The sequence below is a fragment of the Tursiops truncatus genome, chromosome 20 (genome assembly GCF_011762595.2).
Source record: "Tursiops truncatus isolate mTurTru1 chromosome 20, mTurTru1.mat.Y, whole genome shotgun sequence".
NCBI lineage: Eukaryota > Metazoa > Chordata > Mammalia > Artiodactyla > Delphinidae > Tursiops > Tursiops truncatus.
Genome location: NC_047053.1, coordinates 44,431,796 through 44,454,949, shown reverse-complemented (window position 1 = coordinate 44,454,949; position 23,154 = coordinate 44,431,796). Strand labels below are relative to the sequence as shown.

The 23,154-nt window shown below is 38.5% G+C and overlaps 1 protein-coding gene across 11 annotated transcripts in view; it reads right to left on the bottom strand.

Moving 5' to 3' along the window:
- Nucleotides 1–23,154, bottom strand: part of CEP95 (centrosomal protein 95) — a 59,554-nt gene that overhangs the window by 34,134 nt on the left and 2,266 nt on the right. The window contains exons 3-8 of one of the 11 annotated variants that reach the window (XM_019944439.3): nucleotides 22,294–22,401; nucleotides 19,091–19,201; nucleotides 16,183–16,288; nucleotides 14,657–14,772; nucleotides 2,039–2,170; nucleotides 1,084–1,277 (exon numbers count right to left, since the gene is read on the bottom strand). In XM_019944439.3, coding sequence (XP_019799998.1) covers nucleotides 1,084–1,277; nucleotides 2,039–2,170; nucleotides 14,657–14,772; nucleotides 16,183–16,288; nucleotides 19,091–19,201; nucleotides 22,294–22,401 — 767 coding nt within the window. Of the gene's footprint in view, nucleotides 1–1,083; nucleotides 1,278–2,038; nucleotides 2,171–14,656; nucleotides 14,773–16,182; nucleotides 16,289–19,090; nucleotides 19,221–20,478; nucleotides 20,585–20,606; nucleotides 20,948–22,293; nucleotides 22,416–23,154 lie in introns of those variants that run through there. The other 10 variants (XM_019944440.3, XM_019944441.3, XM_073797441.1 and 7 more) reach the window with 10 other exon arrangements.

The window sequence follows — 23,154 nt, the reverse complement described above, 5'->3', positions numbered from 1 at the left end:
GAGGGAATCTTATAGAAAATATTTCTTGTGATAAAGAAACATCTGATGTTTAACAATCTCTTCAATTTCACTTCAGTATCTTTTTCTTCTATTAAAGTAAAATTAAATTTAATACTTTTTAGTAAATAACTATAATATAATCACATTTTTAAAAAATGTTTAAAATTGAAGTTAGTGTCCTGCTCAAGAATTATTTGAAAAAGAATACTCCCACCTAACTGCAACCCAGGTAGAGAAAAAGAATATTACCAGCAACTCAAAAGGCCTTCCACCATCCCTGCAAGCCTTCCCCAAATGTAACCATTATCCTATGATCCCTTTTTTCTCTTTTTATCCATCCACCCTCCTATCTAAATAGATGCACAGAATGTTTAGAATTATGGTCACCTAATGCTAACTACTTTTTCGGCACTGTATGAATTTTTAATTATGAGAGTGTATCATTGTTTATAAATTTACCCTTGGCATATACCTGAGCGTTCTTGTTGCTAAAAAGATAGAAAAAGGATGACTGTGTAAAAAAGGATTTTATTTTCAAAGAAGAAAAGAGTGGAAGCTAATAGGCCAAAATGTTAACGGTAGTTCATGCTGGATAATAGGAATATGGATGAAAGATTAGTTTTGACACTTTTCTATATGTTAAAACATTTCAATTACTCAATTAGAGACATACAATATGGGTACTGAAACTAGAATGCTTGAATTCTAATCCTAATTCTACAAGTGCTGTGTGACCTCAGACAAGATTCTTAAACTCTCTATTTCAGCTTCCCCATGGGAAATATAAATAGTACCTACTCGAGAGCTGTGCTGTAAGAAGAAATTTCTTCGATACCTGCAAATTAGGCAGAACTGTGCCTGGCACAAAATAAACACTCAGTATGTGTTGGCTCTTACTATTTCCCCTTTTACATAGTCATCCTGTCCCTATCTTCCTAGGGTAAGAATATACAGGTATATGCAGAGGTAAATTTTAAGAAGTACAGTGCTCTGATTAGTGCAGTATCCTTGACTACAATTCTAGCAGAAACCTTTTTAAATCTATAGACTTTTCACCAGTTGAAAGCAAGCTTTTCCACTTACCACAGAAAATGCTGTGCCTTCTCCAGTAGAATTCACAGTAGGGGAGCAGTGACTTGAACGCAAGTATTCTTTTCCTATGGGGCAGGGAGCTCGAGGCGCTGAAGGATGGTAAGGTGGATGTAAAGGAATAGCTGATCGGATAGGCTCCCCTAACTTCCTAGCATTTGGGATCATATCCACAGAAGGAATTTCTGCTAGTTGGACAAATCAAAGTGGACATTAAGATGAACTCTAAGAAATAAACCATTTTTTATATATATATATATCCTGTATCATTTTATATATACACATACCCTATACAAACATGTTCACACACACTACTTAGAACTGTATTTTAAACTTGAGAAAAAAAAAACACACCTAAAAAACAATGAAAATAGGGACTCATCCTCAGTAAACAAGTAGGGACCTAATTAAATCAGGAAGAATGCAATTTTAATGTTATTATCATAAAAATGCTTCCTAAAGTCATTTAAAAACAATGAAAAATTACTAAAAACCTAAATGGCTTAAAGAATAGCTATATAAATTATGGTTTATCCACATGTTATAAAAATAGTTAGCCATTAACAATGACTTTATATAATACTAACCATATGAAAACCTCAGAGACAATACAAAATGAGAATATTTTTCAAGTTATTATAATTTGAAGACCACCAACTGACATCTAATCAGTCTAACGTAACAGACTCTTATTGTCCTAAAGTCTCTGTTTGAGAGGAGAGGATTTAAATAAAATAGCAGATGCAAAACATGTGACCAAAGACCATCTTATGAAGAAATCCGAGTTCATAATTAATAGCAAACATTTACAAATGAGGTCACATAAAACCAAAATGAATCGCATTAATTGTAGAGCAACAAAAGTAAAAAGGCTAATAGCAACTGCCACAAGAACGATTGGCTTCAACTCACAGCAATAGTCTCAAGAACTCAATGCATTACTACTCACTGTCTTCAACAAAGGATGTCCCACTCTTGGACAAAAAACTAGATAAGGGAGTGTTCAACACTTCTTCATGTGAGTCAGAACATGGTAGGGTTGAGGCTTTTTTAGACTGCATTTCATTAGGACCTTGGGCACCTAGAAAATATTAAAGTAAAACTTTTTTATTGCTGAATGTTAGACTAAAAGCTATGAGTTAAATACCCTGAGGATAAAAACATCAGAAGTGACATAAGCATAGAACTATGTTGGTCTGATTGCTTGAAATACCAATTACTTTTAATAACTATCAGATAGCAATATGTAGTTCTGTAGCCCAGAATCATTTATATAACTTAAAAACAAAGTTTTACACAATGTTTCATTCCTTTGCTTTAGAAAAATAGGTGCCAGACTTGTAACAGAAATGCTGACTGTTGCACAGGTATATCTCTAAACTAGAGATCTTGGCTGGTACCATAATCAAAGATTTGTAGGTCAAACGAATTGTTTTGTCTAATTTTCAAACGCTTAATATTTTGAATCAGCTCCATAATGTTAGTACACAGAGAGCTACATTAAAAATAGTTCTGAAATTGAGGGAATATCCACTTTGCTCCCTTGGAAATCTACAATACACAAACTTCCCATAAACAAAATGGATTAATGACTTTCCCTCTCTAAATAACTTTCTATTTATCTATCCCTTCTTCAGTTTAATGAAAGACTTCACCGTAAACTTACTCCTCACTTTGAAAGTATGAGAATGCACCCTGAAAACTCGTTGCTTACCGATACGGTCAACTGATAAAATCACTAAAAACAGAAAAATTCACCTTGTACAGATCCCCAAATCCACACAATTTATTCCCGAATACTGTATTTTCAAAATTTTGACACTCAACTGATGTCTTTTAAAAATCTGCAAATACATCTTTTTGGGCTCTCCTTTTCCACAATCCAGTGCAATATGGCCATTTTCATACCAAAATGTTTTAAGTATGTAAACTTCCCTACATAACTTCATATTTCACATGAATATCCTCTAAGACATAATGTTCACAACTTGGTCCTCAATTTCATTATACTGAATTTGTCATCAGTTTGACCACAGACTAATTCATTTTTATCTGGGTCCATTTTTTTCTTTGACTCCTTGAATAACCATTTCATATGCTCTTTCTTTTTGATGGAATTTCTCCTAAAATCTCATGCTTAGTTATCATCTGGAAATTTTAATTGGTCAGACTGAAAGTTACACAAATTTCTCTCAATGATCTTCAGACTGTTGTAGAACATACTGTTTTATTACTGCAGAGATTGTGAACTTCTTTACTGTAAGCATTAATAATATTTCAATTAGGGAGTTCCCCGGTGGCCTAATGGCTGGGATTCGGAGCTTTCAATGCGATGGCCAGGGTTCAGTCCCTGGTCAGGCAACTGAGATCCTGCAAGCTGCACGGTGCAGCCAAAAAAAAAAAAAAAAATCAATTATTTAAGTATCTGTATAGTAAATACATCTCATTTACCAAAAAAAAAAAAAAAAAGGGTCTTCAGTAGAACAAATGAGTGAAGATGGTCAGAAGACAAACTTCCAGTTATAAAATAAGTCATAGGGATGTAATGTACCATATGGTGACTACATTAATACTGTATTGGGGGGGTGCCCTGGTGCCAAAGAACTCTCATCCCAGGCTCCTCCATAAGGAATCTGGCTCACGCCACCTATAAAGCAAACCCCAATTCTTGTAGAGGCCTCATTACCCCCTCCCCCACTCAGTCACAGAGCAGCAGTGCCTTGGCCCCAGGGGCAGGCCAGATTTCCATAATGGTGAGGTCCTGCTGTGTATCCTGTTACAAGGTGCTTAGGAAGGGGTTTCTCCTTACTTATATAAAAGGTTTAAGGAAGGGAGATGGCCAAGATGGCAGAGTAGAAAGACTCTGAGCTCACCTCCTCTCATAGGCACACCAAAATCACAACCATCTGCAGAACAACCATTGATGAAAAAGACAGGACCCTACCAAAAAAGATCTTTTACAACTAAAGACATAAAGAACGAACCACAACGAGATGGCTAGGAGGGGCAGACTTGCAATATAGTCAAGTCCCATACCCCCCAGTGGGTGACCCACAAAGGAGAACAATTACTTTGTAAAGGTTCTGCCAAAGTCTTGAGTCCCACATAGGCTCCCCAGCCTGGGGGGCCTGCACCGGGAACATGAGCTCCCAGAACATTTGGCTTTGAAGACCACTGGCGATTACTTTTGGGAATACCAGAGGGCTGCAGGAAATAGAGATTTCATTCTTAAAGGGCACACACAAAATCTACTGAGACACAGGACAGAAGCTGTAATTTGAGAGGAGCCTAGGCCAGATCTACTTGCTGATCTTAGAGAGCTTCCCGGAGAGGCAAGAGGCAACTGGAGTTCACCATGAGAACACAGACACTGGCAGCAGCCTTTTTTAGGAGCTCCTTCTACCATGTGGACCCTTGGTGCTGGCAAGCGCCACTGTGGAATCCTACCTCTAGCTCATTAGCGCCAAGACATGGCCCCAACCCAACAGCCTGTAGGTGCCAGTGCTGGGACACATCAGGCCAAGCAACTAACTGGGCAGGGACACAGCCCCACCCATCAGCAGACAGGCTGCCTTAAGATCCCCTGAGCCCACAGATGCAGCCTTGGGACATGGACCTGCTCACCAGAGGGCCCAGGACCCAGCTTCACCCACCAGTAGGCATGCACCAGTCCCAGAATCCACTGGGCCCTGGCCCTGCCCTTCAGAGAGCCTGCTCTAGCCTCTGGACCAGCTTCTCCCACCAGGGGACAGACATGAGCCTCAAGAAAACTAGTCCCGGGACTTCCCTGGTGGCGCAGTGGTTAAGACTCTGAGCTCCCAATGCAGGGGGCCCGGGTTCGAACCCTGGTCAAGGAACTAGATCCCACATGCACGCTGCAATTAAGAATTTCCATGCAACAACTAAGGAAGCCTTCCTGCTGCAACTAAGGAGCTGGTGAGCCGCAACTAAGGAAGCCCGCCTGCCACAACTAAGAAGCTGGTGAACCTCAACAAAGGAGCCTGTGAGCCTCAACTAAGACCTGGCACAACCAAATTAATTAATTTAAAAAAATTATTAAAAAAAAAAAAGAAAGAAAACTAGTCCTGCAACTTATGGACCCAGCCTGCCCATTAGCAGGCCAGACCCTGTGCTGGGACCAGCTGGGCCACAGCCTTGCCCACCAGCAGGCCAACACAAGCTTCAGGACACCCCAGACCCCATTCTCAACTGTATCAGGAACTGCGCCCCCCGCCCCCACCCCCCAGCAATCCAACACAAGCTCTGGGACCCTGGGCTCTGCAACCAGGACCTGGCTCTGTCCGCCAGTAGACCAGCACTAACCAAGGACCTGGCTTCACCCACCAGTGGGCAGGCAACAGCCCTGGAGTCTTCTAGACCCTGACTCTCCGCACCACTGAGCCAGTATAAGCCCCGGGGGTCCCTGTGGTTATGCAGTTAGCCACCTTATGCCACCTCGTGACCAGCCAACCAGCAGCTGGCAGCCTCTGCACAAGGCAACCAACTGGCCCAGGGGCCAACCAAGCATACCAGACTGCCCACATAGCCCACCACAATAGAAAGACCCATGCAGTCCTCATAGGGGGAACTGCTAGAGCATATAGCTCAGGTAGGACATACTGCTGGGACACATAGGGCGTTTCCAACAAAAGGCCACTTCTCCAAAGTTGGAAAATATAATCAACATACCAGATACATAAAAATAAAAACAGCAACTTAGGCAAAATGAGGCAACAGAGTAATGCGTTCCAGATAAAGGTACAAGATAAAACCCCAGAAGAACTAAGTGAAGTGGAGATAGGCAATCTACTGGAGAAGGAGTTCAGGGTAGTGATCATAAAGATGATCAAAGAACACGGGAGAAGAATGGATGCACAGAATGAGAAATTAGAAGTTTTTAATGAAGAGTTAGAAAATATAAAGAACAAGAAGATAGAAATAAAGAATACAATAACAAATGAAAAATACACTAGAAGGAATTAAAAGTAGATTAAATGATACAGAGGAATGGATCAGTGAGCTAGAAGACAGGGTAGTGGAAATCACTGATGCTGAACGAATTAAAGAGAAATCAAAAGAAATGAGAACACTTAAGAGATCTCTAGGACAATATGAGATGCACTAATACTCGCATTTATAAGCGTTCCAGAAGGATAAGAGAGAGAGAAAGGAGCTGATAACATTTGAAGACATAATAGCTGAAAACTTCCCTAACCTGGGAAGGGAAACAGACAGCCAAGTCCAGGAAGCACAGAGAAGTCCCATACTACAAGACACACTCTAGTTCTAAGGGCAAAAATTAAAGGTAAAGAGAGAATATTAAAAGCAACAAGGGGGGCTTCCCTGGTGGCACAGTGGTTAAGAAACCACCTGCCAATGCAGGGGACACGGGTTTGAGCTATGGTCTGGGAAGATCCCACATGCTGCAGAGCAACTAAGCCTGTATGCCACGACTACTGAGCCTGCGCTCCAGAGCCCGCGAGCCACAACTCCTGAAGCCTGGGCGCCTAGAACACATGCTCTGCAACAAGAAAAGCCACTGCACTGCAACGAAGAGTAGCCCCTGCTCACCGCAACTAGAGAAAGCCCATGTGCAGCAACAAAGACCCAATGCAGCCAAAAATAAATAAATTAAATAAATAAAATTTTAAAAATACCTTTAAAAGCAACAAGGGAAAAGCAACAAATTACATACAAGAGAACTCCTACAAGGCTATCAGCTGACTTTTAAGCAGAAACTCTGCAGGCCAGAAGGGAGTGGCAGGCTATATTTAAAGTGATGAAAGGGAAAAACCTTCAACCAAGAATACTCTACCCAGCAAGGCTCTCGTTCAGATTTGATGGAGAGATCAAAAAGTTTACAGACAAGCAAAAGCTAAAAGAGTTCAGCATCACCAAACCAGCTTTACAACAAATGTCAAAGGAACTTCTCTAAGTGAAAAAGAAAAGGCCATAACTAGAAAGGTGAAAATTACAAAATGAAACAGTTCATTGCTAAAGGCAACCATACAGTAAAGGTAGGAAATTATCCACACACAAAGTTAGTAAGGTTAAAACAGAAAAGGAGTAAAATCATTTATATCCATGATAAGCAGTTAAGGATACACAAAACAATCAGATATAAGATATGATATCAAAAACAGTAATCATAAAGGAAGGGAAGTACAGGTGCAGGGTTGTTAAAATGCATTTAAAAGTGAGAGATCAGGGCTTCCCTGGTGGCACAGTGGTTGAGAGTCCGCCTGCCAATGCAGGGGACGCGGGTTCGTGCCACGGTCCGGGAAGATCCCACATGCCGTGGAGCAGCTGGGCCCGTGAGCCATGGCCGCTGAGCCTGCGCGTCCAGAGCCTATGCTCCGCAACAGGACAGACCACAACAGTGAGAGGCCTGCATATCGCAAAAAAAAAAAAAAAAAAAAAGGTGAGAGATCAGCAACTTAAGACAATCACATATATATATGGAAATAGAGAGAGACACTGCAAATGGAAAACAAAAGAAAACTGGGGTAGCAATACTCATATTAGACAAAATAGACATTAAAGACTATTACAAAAGACAAAGGAGAACATTAAATTATGATCAAGGGATCAATCCAAGAAGAAGACATAATAACTGTAAATATAAATGCACCCAATATACAAGCACCTCAATACATAAAGCAAACATTAACAGACATAAAGGAAGAAACTGACAGTAACACAGTAATAATAAGGGACTTTAACACCCCACTTACATCAATGGGCAGATCATCCAGACGGAAAATCAATAGGGAAACACTAGCCTTAAATGACACATTAGACCAGATGGGCTTAATAGATGTACAGAACATTCGATCCAAAGGAAGCAGCACGCACATTCTTTTCAAGTGCACATGGAACATTCTCCAGAATAGATCACATGCTAGGTCACAAAATAAACCTCAGTAAATTTAAGAAAACTGAAATCACATCAAGCATCTTTTCTGACCACAACACTAGGAAGCTAGTAATCAACTACAAGAAAAACTGCAAAAAACACAAACACATAGAGGTTAAGCAATATGCTGTTAAACAATCAATGGATCACTGAAGAAATCAAAGAGGAATTAAAAAAATACCTGGAGACAAATGAAAACAAAAACATAATAATCCAAAATCTACGGGATGCAGCAAATGCAGTTCTAAGAGGGAAGTTAGTGATACAAGCTTACCTCACGAAACAAAAAAACCTCAAATAAACAACCTAACCTTATACCTAAAAGAACTAAAAAAAGCACAGACAAAACCCAAAGTTAGTAGAAGGAAAGAAAGGTCAAAGCAGAAACATAAAATAGAGACTAAAAAAAACAGTAGAAAAAAATCAATGAGACTAAGAATTGGTTCTTTGAAAAAAACAAACAAAATTGATAAACCTTTAGCCAGACTCATCAAGAAAAAAAGAGAGAAGGTCCAAATCAATAAAATCAGAAGGGAAAAAAGAAAAGTTACAACCAGCACCAAAGAAATACAAAAGATCATAAGAGACTACTACAAACAACTAGATGCCAATAAAATGGACAACCTAGAAGAAAAGGACAAATTCTTCGAAATGTACAATCTCCCAAGACTGAACCAGGAAGAAACAGAAAATACGAACAGACCAATTACCAGTAACGAAACTGAATCACTAATTTAAAAACTCTCAACAAACAAAAAGTCCAGGACTAGATGGCTTCACAGCTGAATTCTACCAAACACGTAGAGAAGAGTTAACACCTAATCTTCTCAAACTATTCCAAAAAATCGCAGAGGAAGGAACACTTCCGAACTCACTCAATGAGGCCAGCATCACCTTGATACCAAAACCAGACAAAGATATCACAAAAAAAGAAAATTACAGGCCCAAATCACTGGTGAACATAGATGCAAAAATTCTCAATGAAATATTAGCAAACCGAATCCAACAACGCATTGAAAGGATCCTACACCATGATCAAGTAGGATTTATCCCAGGGATGCAAAGATTTTCAGAATCTGTACCACATTAACAAACTGAAAGAATAAAAATCAAAGGATCATCTTAATAGATGCAGAAAAAGCTTTTGACAAAATTCAACACCCATTTATGATAAAAACTCTCCAGAAAGTGGGCATAGAGGGAACATACCTCAACGTAATAAAGGCCATATGTAAGAAACCCACAGTTAACATCATACTCAATGGTGAAAAGCCAAAAGCATTTTCCTCTAAGATCAGGAACAAGACAAGGATGCCCTCTCTCACCACATTTATGCAACATAGAATTGAAAGTCCTAGCCACAGCAATCAGACAAGAGAAAAAAATAAAAGGAATCTAAATTGGAAAGGAAGAAGTAAAACTATCAGTTTGCAGATGACATGATACTATATATAGAAAATCCTAAAGAAGCCACCAGAAAACTACCAGAGCTCACCAGTGAATTCAGTAAAGTTGCAGGATACAAAATTAATATGAAGAAATCTGTCACAATTTTATACACTAACAACAAACTATCAGAAAGAGAAATTAAGGAAACAATCCCATTTGTCACTGCACCAAAAAGAATAAAACACCCAGGAATAAACCTACCTAAGGAGGTAAAAGACTTGTACCCAGAAAACTATAAGACACTGATGAAAGAAACTGAAGATGACACACAGATGTAAAGATATATCATGTTCAAGAATTAGAAGAATACTGTTAAATTGACTATACTAGTCAAGGCAATTCACATATTCAATGCAATCCCTACCAAATTACCAATGACATTTTTCACAGAACTAGAACAAATAATGTTAAAATTTGTATGGAAACACAAAAGACCCTGAATAGCCAAAACAATCTTGAGCAAGAAAGGAGCTGTAGGGTTCACGCTCTCTGACTTCAGACTATACTACAAAGCTACAGTAATCAAAACAGTATGGAACTAGCACAAAGCCAGATACATAAATCAGTGGAACAGAATAGAGAGCCTAGAAATAAACCCACACACTGAAGGTCAATTAATCTATGACAAGGAGGCAATAATATACAACAGAGAAAAAGACAGTCCTTCAATAAGTGGTGCTAGGAAAACTGGACAGCTACATGTAAAAGAATGAAATTACAACATTTTCTCACACCATGTACAAAAGTAAACTCAAATTGGATTATAGGTCTAAATGTAAGACCAAAAACCATAAAACTCCTAGAAGAAAACATATGCAGAACACTCTTTGACATAAATTGTAGCAGTATCTTTTTGGCTCTGTCTCCTAAAGCAAAGGAAATAAAAGCAAAAATAAACAAATGGGACCTAGTTAGACTTATAAGTTTTTGCACAGCAAAGGAAACCATCAACAAAAAGACAACCTTTAGGGACTTCCCTGATGGTCCAGAGGTTGAGACTCTGTGCTTCCAATGCAGGGGGTGCAGGTTCGATCCCTGGACAGGGAACTAAAATCCCATATGCCACGCCGTGTGGCCAGAAAAACAAACAAAAAAACAAAAAAAGACAACCTTTAAAATTAGAAAATATTTGCTAATGAGATGACTGACAAAGAGATTAATATCCAAAATATATAAAAGGCTCATACAACTCAACATCAAACAAAACAAGCCCAATTAAAAAATGGGCAGAAGGGCTTCCCTGGTGGCGCAGTGGTTGAGAGTCCGCCTGCCGATGCAGGGGACACGGGTTCGTGCCCCGGTCTGGGAAGATCCCACATGCCGCAGAGCGGCTGGCCCGTGAGCCTGCGCGTCCGGAGCCTGTGCTCCGCAGCAGGAGAGGCCACAACAGTGAGAGGCCGGCATACCGCAAAAAAAAAAAGGGCAGAAGACCCGAATAGACATTTTTCCAAAAAAGACATACAGATGGCTAACAGGCACATGAAGAGATGCTCGATATCGCTAATCATCAGAGAAATGCAAATTAAAACCACAATGAGATATCACCTCACACTTGTCAGAATGTCTATCATCAAAAAGACCACAGATACCAGAGAAAACCGTAATTCAAAAAGATACATGCACTCCAATGTTCACTGCAGCACTATTTACAATAGCCAGGACATGGAAGCAACCTAAATGTCTATCAAGAGAGGGATGGATAAAGAAGATGTGGTACATATATACAATGCAGTACGACTCAGCCATAAAAAAAGAATGAAATAATGCCATTTGCAGAGAAGTGGATAGACCTAGAGAGTGTCATACAGAGTAAAATAAGTCAGAAAGAGAAATATATTGTATAATATCACTTACATGTGGAATCTAGAAAAATGGTACAGATGAACTTATTTGCAAAGCAGAAATAGAGACACAGATATAGTGAACAAACTTATGGATATCAAGGGGGGAAGGGGGCAGGTGGGATGAATTGGGAAATTATGATTGACATATATACACTACTATGTATAAAACAGATAACTAATGAAAACCTACTGTATAGCACAGGGAACTCTACTCAATGCTCTGTGGTGACCTAAATGGGAAGGAAATCTAAAGAAGAGGAAATATATGTATACATATAACTGATTCACTTTGCCATACAAAAGAAATTAACACAGCATTGTAAAGCAACTATACTCCAATAAAAATTAATAAAAAAAATACATTAAAATAAGTGTATGTTGACCCCCCCCCCCCAAAAAAAAGACCACAGATAACAAATGCTGGTGAGGATGTGGAAAAAAGGGAACCCTTGTACACTACGGGTGGGAATGCAAATTGGTGCTGCCACTGTGGAGAACAGTATAACAGTTTTTCAAAAAGCTAAAAACAGAACTACCATATGACCCAGCAACTCCACTTCTGGTTATATATCCAAAATAAATGGGAACACTAATTTGAAAAGATACATGCACCCCCAACATTCATAGCAGCATTATTTATAATTGCCAAGATATGGAAGCAACCTGTGTCCATCAACAAATGGATGAAAAAAAAAGCCAAACAAATGGATGGATAGAGAAAATGTGGTGTATATATATATATATATAATGGACTACTACTCACCCATAAAAATGGAATGAAAATTTTGCCATTTGCAACAACATGGATGGACCTGGAGGGTATTATGCTAAGTGATATAAGTCAGACAGAAAAACAAATACTATATGATATCATTTATATGTGGAAGCTAAAGAATAAAACAAACTAGTGAATATAACAAAAAGGAAACAAACACACAGATATAGAGAACAAACTAGTGGTTACCAGTGGGGAGGGGGCAAGACAGGGAAGGGGTTAAGAGGTACAAACCATTATGTATAAAATAAGATACAAGGATATATTGTACAACACAGGGAATATAGCCAATACTTTATAATAACTATAAATGGAATATAAAAATTTAAAAATTGTGAATCACTATGCTGTACACCTGTAACATATAATATTGTACATCAACTATATCTCAATTTTAAAAAAGGTTTAAGAAAAAAATACTGTGTTGTATATTTGAAAGTTGCTAATAGAGATATTAAAAGTTCTCATCACAAGAAAAAAGTTTGTAATTTTTTGGTAACGAATGTTAACTAGACATACTGTGGTAATCATTTTGCAATACATACTACTGAAGAATCAAATTGTACATCTGTATAAGTAATATAATGTTATATGTCAATGATGTTGCAATAAAAAAGAAAGATTTATAGTCCTGGAATTAAAGCCTAAATTAGATGTCTAAGAATGTATATGATGACATTTATCTGATGAATTAAATCCAAATATAAAAGGAAGCTACCATATGACATCAAACCCAAACACCTTAGCCTGGCTTTTCTCTCAACCTTTTTTTTTTTTTTTTTTTTTTTCGGTACGCGGGCCTCTCACTGTTGTGGCCTCTCCCATTGCGGAGCACAGGCTCCGGATGCGCAGGCTCAGCAGCCATGGCTCACGGGCCCAGCCGCTCCGCGGCATGTGGGATCTTCCCGGACCTGGGCACGAACCCGTGTCCCCTGTGTCGGCAGGCAGACTCTCAACCACTGCACCACCAGGGAAGCCCTCTCAACCACTTCTTTTTTTCCTTTTAATTGCATTATAATCTGAAGTTAAAATCTGAAAATAATAATTCACTTTTTATAGATATAACCTTTCTACATGGCACTTGCTATCACAGAACACCATTTCTAAAATCACCATCCCTTTCATCTGACTCTCTACCTTGAAGAAACATTCTTGCATTACCTACACTTGACTCTGGTCATTCTGCTACTTTGCCCATCCCAGTGGCAAGTAAATGTCTTTGGCTTACTGTCTGACCTCCCAGACATAGGTTCTTCGAACGCAATTCCTTGGAATGGTGTGTCTATTCCTTGGAATTAGAGTGTTAATGCTGAAAGGGATTTCAAAGATGGTTTAGTTTAATTCTCTAATTTCACACTTGAAGAAACAGAGGCTCAGAAAAGATAAGGGGCTTGTCCAAAGTCACACAGCCAGTAGCAGAGTCTGGAAGAGAATACAGGCCACTTGATTCCCATAATTTAATGTACTTAATTCTACTCTAGCATTCCTGTTCTTCCATTTAAAAAAAAAAACTTATTGTGTTTTGCTAATTTTTGGAATACTAAGACGAATATGAATAATTTTATTAGACATTTCACTTATTTGTCTTATTTACTGACTGCCTCCACAAGTAGAATATATGTTCTATAAGGGAAGGGATTTGTGTCTGTGTCTATTCTGTTTACTACTGTATCACCACTGCCTGGCAAAGGGAAGGCATTAAATAAATATTTGCTGAATGAATAGGAGGTCGCTACTGTCCCTGGAACTCACAGTTTACATAATAGTCAAGGTGAGAAGACCACAATGTAGGAATACAGAGCCTCAGAGGCTGGGCTTTGTATAGAGTGAGTTTGCCAGAAAGAGAAAGGAAGAGCATTCCAACAAAAGAAGCTATATGATGTTGGAAGTTCCCTGGTGGCCTAGTGGTTAGGATTCTGGGCTTTCACTGCCGTGGCCCAGGTTCAATCCCTGGTCGGGAAACTGAGATCCTGCAAGCTGCATGGCACAGCCAAAAAAAAAAGAAAAAAAAAAGAGAAAAGAAAAAAGAAACTATATGATGCCAAGAGAAAAGCAAGACAACCAAGGTGGGCAGAACAGGAAGTGGGATGGCTGGAGGAGGGCAAGGTGAGAGTCTCAAAACATGCCTGAGAGATATTCAGGTTTACTGTGTATAAGCAGGGACTGTTGGAAATATGGCCTGAAGCCTGGGAGAAAAACTGCCACTGGATGTACACACTTGGTTGACACCATGAAAAAAGTGAGTCACCCAGCTCAGGAAACTATACTTAGGGGGTATTCTGAGTGTGACCAAACTGTTAAGCTGCATCCAGAATTTTCTTCCTAGGGTATCAAGTCCCACATATTACATGACAAACTTGCATCCACCTATTTGCCCATGCGCCTAGGACTCCCACTTGACTCATTCTGGACAACTGTTCATATACAGTGGGTAATGGCAGTATTCTGGAATTTCAATTTTGATGTCCAGTTAGGGCTCTCTCTATTCTTCTCAACTTTTAAACACTTCTAAGTATAACTATTTACATTTTCACAGTTTTATGTTGAATAACAATAACTGATATGTGAAGTTTAACTACTCACCATTACTTCTTAGAGAAAAGGTGTGTGCTGTGTCTCCAAGTCTAATTATTTCACCAGTGGATTCTGCTTCATCTCCACCCCAAGAGGGGCCCAATGCCTCAGATGATGAGGAGCACCTGAAAGAGTTTCCTCACTTACTGATGGCCTGGCCTGACCACAAAGGGCCCTTTCTGTGAGGACCCCAAGAGCTGCTTCAAGCAGCCTGCCTATGGATGTTCAGATTCGTCATTGTTATGTGCAGAAAACAGGAGACTTTTCCTTCTGCTGCTTAACTGTTTTAACTGATACACGTATGGCGGGAAAAGCTGTGTATGAAGTGTCAAGAATTAAACGTATAGGTGAATATACATAGAGAACAATAAATACTGGTTACTTTAGAGGTGTGGAAGTGAAGGGAATCTAGGTAGGATATTAATTTTGTATTAAACATCCTTTTATTGTTGCACTTTTGTTATTTTTTTTAATCTAATAATAAAAATAAAGTCAAAAAATTTATTTCCTGATGGTCTCCTTTAAGACACGTTTTCTACAACATACTATATTTAAACAAGAAGGCTTTGCCTGTGCTTTTCAAACCATGACAAATTCCATAAAAAAACTGATAATTGGATACTTAAAGGAAAATCATAGCAGCATGTTCAACCTCTACTTAGCAGAAGTACAATCAAACCTGCAACAACATTACATTTTGCCTATGAAAACAGCAATTCTGTAACTCTGGTATTGGTCGATGATACTGGTTGATGAGGGTGCAGTAACCCAGTACTTTTATACTGCTGGTGGGTATTTAAATAGTCACAGCCTTTTGGGAAAGTAATTTGGCAACTTTTAATAGCCTTATATCATTCATAATCTTCCACTCGGAATGTAGCTTAAATATATGAGTGGAAACAGAGTAGAGAAAGAATAAACAGAAGTATGTATCACATTAAAAAATAATAATATGAAAAACAAAGGAACAACTACCTCCACTTCAGAGGTGTGGTTTAGTAAATTATGATGCACCCATATGCATGATATGTTATACAGTGACTAAAAATGATTGTAAAGAGTTTATCAAGTTAGGAAAAGACTTGATGTGTTAAACTTTAAAATGCAGGAAACAAAATTATACAGACAATATGACTAAATCCCCAAAAGAAAAAAACAGTAAAGAAGGCTAAATTACAACAAAATGTTAACAAGCAGTTACTTAGTTCTGAATGATACAGTTCATCTTTTTTCTTTTTTTGCTTCTTTTTTATTCCTCTGTACTTTCCAAATTTTCAGCAAGGAACATGTACTACTTTGATGATTAAGGGAAATGTTTTAAATTAAGTAGGTGGCTAATGCTGAGAATTAAGTATTATATATAGCTCGAGGTTCTTAAAACTCCCTCAGGGAGGTTTAAAACATGAGAAGTTAGTAAATTTTCACATCAGCTTTGTTTTTTTGCTGCCATTCTGGTATATTGTGTGCAATTTTAATTCTTAGTAGAAGGAAAAGCATAACTTGTTTTGCTTAAATTCACAGACATTGAGTGCTACCTCTCAAAAGAAACTCTTTTCCATGATGATCTGGATTCTTTAGTACTTTCTTGCTCTTCCAAAGGGTCTCCTCGATGGGATTCTTTAGAACGCTGTCCAGTTTCACCTGTTTGGAACAGATAAAAACAATACCAAAAACCCAAGTTAATGCAACTGCTTCTCTACAGGGGATGGGTAGAGGTAAGGACAGTAAAATATCCTCAACCCCTTCCTGGTACACTGGGCTCTTGTGAAAGTGAAGTGAGAACCAAATCATTACTTGCAATGAGCACGCTAGTGTTGCTTTAAAAGCAGGGTCTACAGTTGTATTAGCAATGTTCTATTTTTTAAGCCAGGTGGTAGGTTCATTTAGTATTCTTTACACCTCTCTATCTGTGAGTTAGAGATATCTGAGGCAAGGTGACTAGGATGTGGCTTCAGAAAAACATGACTATGTCAGCCTACCTCAAGCTCCAAGACAATCATGCCCTAGCCTAAGATAAGAGTGAGACCACATCAAGGTGTGGATGAAATTTTCCTTAAGACTATCAACCTTGGGACTTCCCTGGCGGTCTGGTGGTTAAGACTCTGTGCTTCCACTGTAGGGGCACGGGTTCAATCCCCGGTCGGGGAGCTAGGATCCCTCATGCCACACAGCACACCCAAAAAAAAAAAAAAAAGACTCTCAACCTATTTTCTACCCCAACATACTTAAGAAATACACTTTCACAGTGGCAGTAACTCACTAGGGAAGTGATTTCAGGAGGTATGTGGGTGAAACCTCCTACTTCAGATATACCCGTCTGGATATTCCCATCCCACTTCTAAAGATTTCCTGTTTCAACAACCACCTTCACTTTTTTCTGTTTCTATATTCACCAAGCAACATTTTAACAACATTAGTCAATATTCATTGTGTATTTACTCTGGGCTAGGCTCAATGCTAAATTACTTATGCATATCTATTAACCTTCACTACAATCATGAAAGAATTTCAGAAGAGAAAACTGAGGCTTAGATAGCTTCAGTCCTACAGTGAGGGATGAAACTTAGTGAGTCATACAGTAAGTGGCAGCATTAAGCCCATAGTCTGCCTTCAAATCCCTTGATCTTCAGTGGTAAATGATAATGCTAACTCAGAAAAAACTGCTCTGTACCTGACCTGACTAGTGATAATACAGATTTAGTTCCCATTATTAATTGGCATGTTGAAAATTCTGATCAGCTCTAGGTAATACTGCTATATAAACTTGGACCTGCAAAGGTGAGAATCAGACTTCAGAAAACATTCTCCAACTACAGTACTATCACATAGGGAGGGCCCATCTGAGCAAACTCCCTTCTAGCAGCACTAAGCTTACCATATCCTACTGACCTCCCCTGGGAAGATCCCCCGCTCAGCATTTCATTATTACCAGCCTCACATGTAAGTATCTCTCATTTCTGTCCTCCTCTCCATTCCCACTGCCTATCATTCCTCCCCTACACGCGATCAAGTACTACATCATAAAGACTGCTGTCGTTAGAACATTTCAAATTAATTACTCTTTTAGGTAGTTTTCTTCCCCTTACTCTTGCTGCTAAAATGACTAAAAAGCCACAGAGCATTGAAATAGCTACTGGTAGCCTTGAATTAGGTGAGTTTTTCCATGTCATTCACTCCCTCCCAATTCTCCTACGATGTTTTTACTGTATGTATTTATGGCAGTCTCCCTGACTTGAGTATAGTTTTCTTTGAGAGCAATAAACATGGCATGCAGCTCTGAATCTTCCCAGAGTACCTAGGCTGATATTTAACATACATTAAACACTCAAAACTCAAGTTTTTTGAAATAAAAAAAAGAAATGTACAGTGTGGCATGCCTTTCAATCTTTCCTTCTAGGCCTTATCTCTATATGCTTTTAAGTCTTTTTCAGCAACAAGGATAAAAGATAGAAAACTATCTCTAACTAAAGAATTTAAGATTAATTTCAGATGTTATATTCACAGCATAGGTCTCACCATCAACAATGTGAGAATTAGGAATGATGAGCCTGTCCCAATTTTTTGTCTTCATATGTATTATAATTTATACTAATTGCTATTACTGCTAAAAACTTGTTTTGGATAACTTTACAATAGTAAACCCATTCTAATATGGGTCATATATTATTCACTGTGTATTAATACATACAATATTATTTACTGACCAATCTCAAACTGTTAAGACATAAAGTTCTTTGTTTTGTTTTTTTCCCCCAATGATAAATAACATTGCATGAAGACCTTCAAGCACCTTTCTTTTGTATTATTTTCTTAGGACAAATCCCTAGAAATGGGATTTATAGAACCAAAGATTATGAATAGCACTTATACATTAATGATCCAGTTTAAATAACCATGACACCTTTGGAAAATAATATAGCAATAATGATCTTTATCATTAAAAAAAATATCAAAATTTCATACAATAAACTGTTACAATTTGGAGAACTGAGTCACTTGACAAGTGAAATAAAAAATATTCACGCTGTCACAAACTGAAGTGTAGGCTGGAGACAGAAATGTACCAACCCTTCCTGCTGATGCCTCCCCAGTATCCAAATTTATAACAAAAATGGCAGTTCTGACATAGAACATTTTGGAGTAAGGAATTTCATGTAATAATAGGACAGTAAGCAATTTTAGTCAGATTTAGCTTTCTATTGTAGATTAACTTTAAAGTAACTTATAAGCAATAACCAAGTTAATGAAAGACATGATGGTAGCCTAGGATAGAGGTTTCAACCACTTGGAACAATGAGAACTGAAATTTAATTTATAATTAAATTTATCAGATATAGTGTACTAGTGATTCTAATTCCTATGGAGAAAAACAGGCAAAAAGATAAAAGACAAAGAGACATAACACAGAATATAAATCAAACCAAATTTTTTTCTTAAACTTACTTTTCTCGTGAGATGTTTCACTGATGTGTTCTGTAAGATACTCCAGTAACCCATCAAATATTTCTAGGAGATTCTTAATAGATTCTTTATCTCCTTTCACTATATTTTCTCCTGAACACAGAATACAGAGCTATTAAAAAAAATTAACCAAGAAATTGAAAGCCTCCTAATTTTGAAATGGATATACCACTGTGAAAATATTGTTCACGATACAAGGATTATAAATTAATCCAGGAGAAAAAATATTATAAATATTAAAAACATTAATTTCCTGATGCTTGATTATATCTGAAGAAAAAGGGGTAGTCTTGAATAGTATGGTTGATAATTCATTGGCATAGTCCTTCATTTATCAAGAAGCAAAATAAGTGGACTTCATCCTCTAAGTTTTATACTGAAGTATAAATAAAGCAACTAAGCTGAACTTTATTAGTTTGGTAAAAAAAATTGCAGGAGGGAACACTTTCAGATAGTGGTTTGTTCTGAAAACAATAGCAGTAGAGTAATATAAAACACACAAAATACTTGGGATACTCTCATCAGGAATTCCTAATTTTTAAAATTTGTTAACTCCTATTCACTTTGTATAGATTATGCCATTTTTTGATTAAAAACTGACCATGGGGCTTCCCTGGTGGCGCAGTGGTTGAGAGTCCGCCTGCCGATGCAGGGGACGCAGGTTCGTACCCCGGTCTGGGAGGATCCCACAGGCTGTGGAGCGGCTGAGCCCGTGAGCCATGGCTGCTGGGCCTGCACGTCCGGAGCCTGTGCTCCGCAACGGGAGAGGCCGCAGCAGTGAGAGGCCCGCGTACCACAAAAAATAAAAAATAAATAAAACTGACCATGGGTCCCTGCATATAAAACCACTTTTAATCTCACCTCACCCCCAACCTCTCCAGCCTTAGCTCCCACTATACCCGCTTTATACTTAAAACTAATCTTTAAACAGTCCCTAGCACAGTATCTGGCCTATAATAGATTTTTAATAAATGTTAAGTTGAAATGTTAACAAAACATGGACTGGCAAAAGCATGGAAACTTGACATGTTTAATGTCACCTAAAATGGACTCCAATCAACATCAGGTATGGATGGAACTTAACTGCTGAGACACCTGGGTTGTCCTTTGGGAGATCAGAGCTGGCATGAATTCAAACAAGTATGGGAGAGGCAGAGTGGAAATTTGATATTTGAGATAATCTAGCCATTCATAACTTCAGTCATGATGCAAAACAAACCTAAACCAGAAATTTGATGTTTTACAACACTCTAGTAAAGATAATCAATGTTTGAGAGTTTTTTTGTTTAAAACAGCTGAACAGAAATCTTGTTTTTAAGCCCTATGTTTTCTGGCTTAACAAGATATACAAGCATACCCCAAGGACATACCCAAGACTTCTGGTTTCTAGGATGGGGAGCATACTCTGCCAACCCAGCAACTAAGACTGCCCGCCAGAATGCAGTGCTTCATGATGTAGGAGAAACTGCTTTACTTTTCTTTTCTTTAATAAATTTACTTATTTTTGGCTGTGTTGAGTCTTCATTGCTGCACGCAGGCTTTCTCTAGTTGCAGCGAGCAGGGGCTACTCTTTGTTGTGGTGCACGGGCTTCTTATTGCGGTGGCTTCTCTTGTTGCAGAGCCCGGGCTCTAGGTGGGTGGGCTTCAGTAGTTGTGGTGCGCAGGCTTCAGTAGTTGTGGCTTGCAGGCTCTAGAGCGCAGGCTCAGTAGTTGTGGCACACGGGCTTAGTTGCTCTGTGGCATGTGGGATCCTCCCGGACCAGGGCTCGAACCTGTGTCCCCTGCATCGGCAGGTGCATTCTTAACCACTGCGCCACCAGGGAAGTCCCGGAGAAACTGCTTTAAACAGCACAGAAGGAGTAAAAAGCTGCCTTGCAGTCTACTGGAGGAGGTAAGCAGTTTTGCAACTTTCCATGGGGATGGGGTGGGTATGAGTTGTCAGGGGCAGCTCTGCATCAAAAAGCTCTATAAGCAGACAAAACCTTGGTGTACAGTATGTTTATTTAGTAAACACAAATAGCAGAAATTACTCTACTCGGGTGATAAAGCCATTCCAAATTTCAAAAGAACAGGGAAATCCCAGGGTTATCCCTCAAAATGAATTTTCTCCAAACTAGTTTACCACACTCATTCACCTAGAACTGCACTAAAAAACTTAAGACAGAGTATTTTTGTAAAAATCTGTTCTTATTGATGTATCAAAATAAGAGATGTAAGTGACCTATCCTTATTAACATATACCTCTTTTAACGACTGTCAAAGAATAAAACAGTAAAAACCTTCGCTTAGTGACTTAAGTATAGTTTCAAGTCCCCAAGATTCCCTCTGTTCATTAGCTTGTAATAATTTACTGAACTAATCCTCATTTTCTATTTACCAAAAATAGGGATTTACAAATGTATTTGGTATGTCTGGCTTTTGAATACAACCATGTACACTTTTTTGGAAAAAGGCTGAAAAACAATTTACGGTTTTATTTATTTTGAACAGGTAATACATTCACATGGTTCAAAATTCAAAAAGTTCAGAAGGTATAAAATGAAAAGTCTCATCCCACCCTTGTCCTGCAGCCCTGTAGTTCCTGTCATTGGAGGTAATCAGTATTACAGGTTTTTTGCATATGCTTCTAGAGAGTCCTTTGGCATTCAATCAACTGCATATATTTTCTCCCCACCTTTGTTTTTACAAACAGTAGCATACTCTGCACATTAGCATTATAACCACAACACATTTTCCTCATACAGTATATATTAGAGATCATTCCACTAATATGGAACGTTGTATACAGAGCATCATCAATCATCTTTCACAGCTGCAGAGTAGTTCCCTATATGGAGCTACAATAATTTATTTAACCTGTCCCTATTAATGGACATTTAGGTGTTTCTAATTCTTAGCAACTACAAACAAGCAGACTGAGAGCTTTAAAGTAACAACAACAAAACACACCTCAAACTACCAGCTAGGATTCTTGTATCTTAGACCTATCCCAAACTCAGTGTATGACTCCTGGAAAAGCTCGTAAGGATGGTTGTCTTAACTATACCAGTGAATTGTCTTGGCTCAGTCTTGCTGTTTGGTCTATTTCACAAGCTCACTCATTTGGTTAAACAATATCTAGAATGCTACAAAACAAATGATTTTAGTAAAACGCAAAATTATCTGATGGTTAAGTATATACCAACCTGTTATGTGAGACAAGCTGACCTGCAGATAATCCAAAGCCAATGAATCAATTACTGCTTGTACATTGTGAGCTTCATCCTCTTGACTCCTGGGAATAGCTATGAGGTCTGTGGGAAAAAAACTACATAATTTTGCATCTATGCGAGTCCAAGTTTTCATCTACCTGTCTCTGACCAGGCCTCTGAGCTCTGCCCAAACAGAGCAAGCTATAACATACAGATAAACAGAGCCTGAATTCCACAAAGCAAAATCTTTAGTGGCTGGATATTTGATTGAATATGGCTGAATATTTATTCAATCAACATATATATAAACATGCTTTATAATAAGCACCGTGTTAAAGAAAGCTAAAAAGGTCCCTGAATTCAAGGAGATGCTAATACTCTAATAAGGGAGAAAATACAAGGGACACTTTAACCTATAGCCATAGGCAGGTGTGAAGGAGGGGTCTGTGTATGTCTTGTTAAAGCAGCCTATTGGGAATTACTGGTATAAAGGTTTGTAAGATCAGCATAATGCAGAAAGATTTTAACAACTTAAATTTGGAGTTTCTCCTCTGGTACTGAGGAAGATGAATGTCTTGGGGAAGGATGAAAAAAGTATTCTAAAAGACTGGTCTAATAACTACCTGCCTCTGAACCCTAAAGAGAGTTGAGACTAGTATCAAAGATACCAGCTGGAGGCCATGCCATTATTCCAGAAAGCAATGAGGGCACTGACTCATGGTAATGGAGGGAAGAGAGACTTCACAGAACTTTAGTGCTTAATGGTTATAAACTAGATAAAGATACAGAGGCAGCAGAGCAATCTATGGATAAGAACTCTGAGATATTTAACCAGGAACAAAGTGCAAACAACAA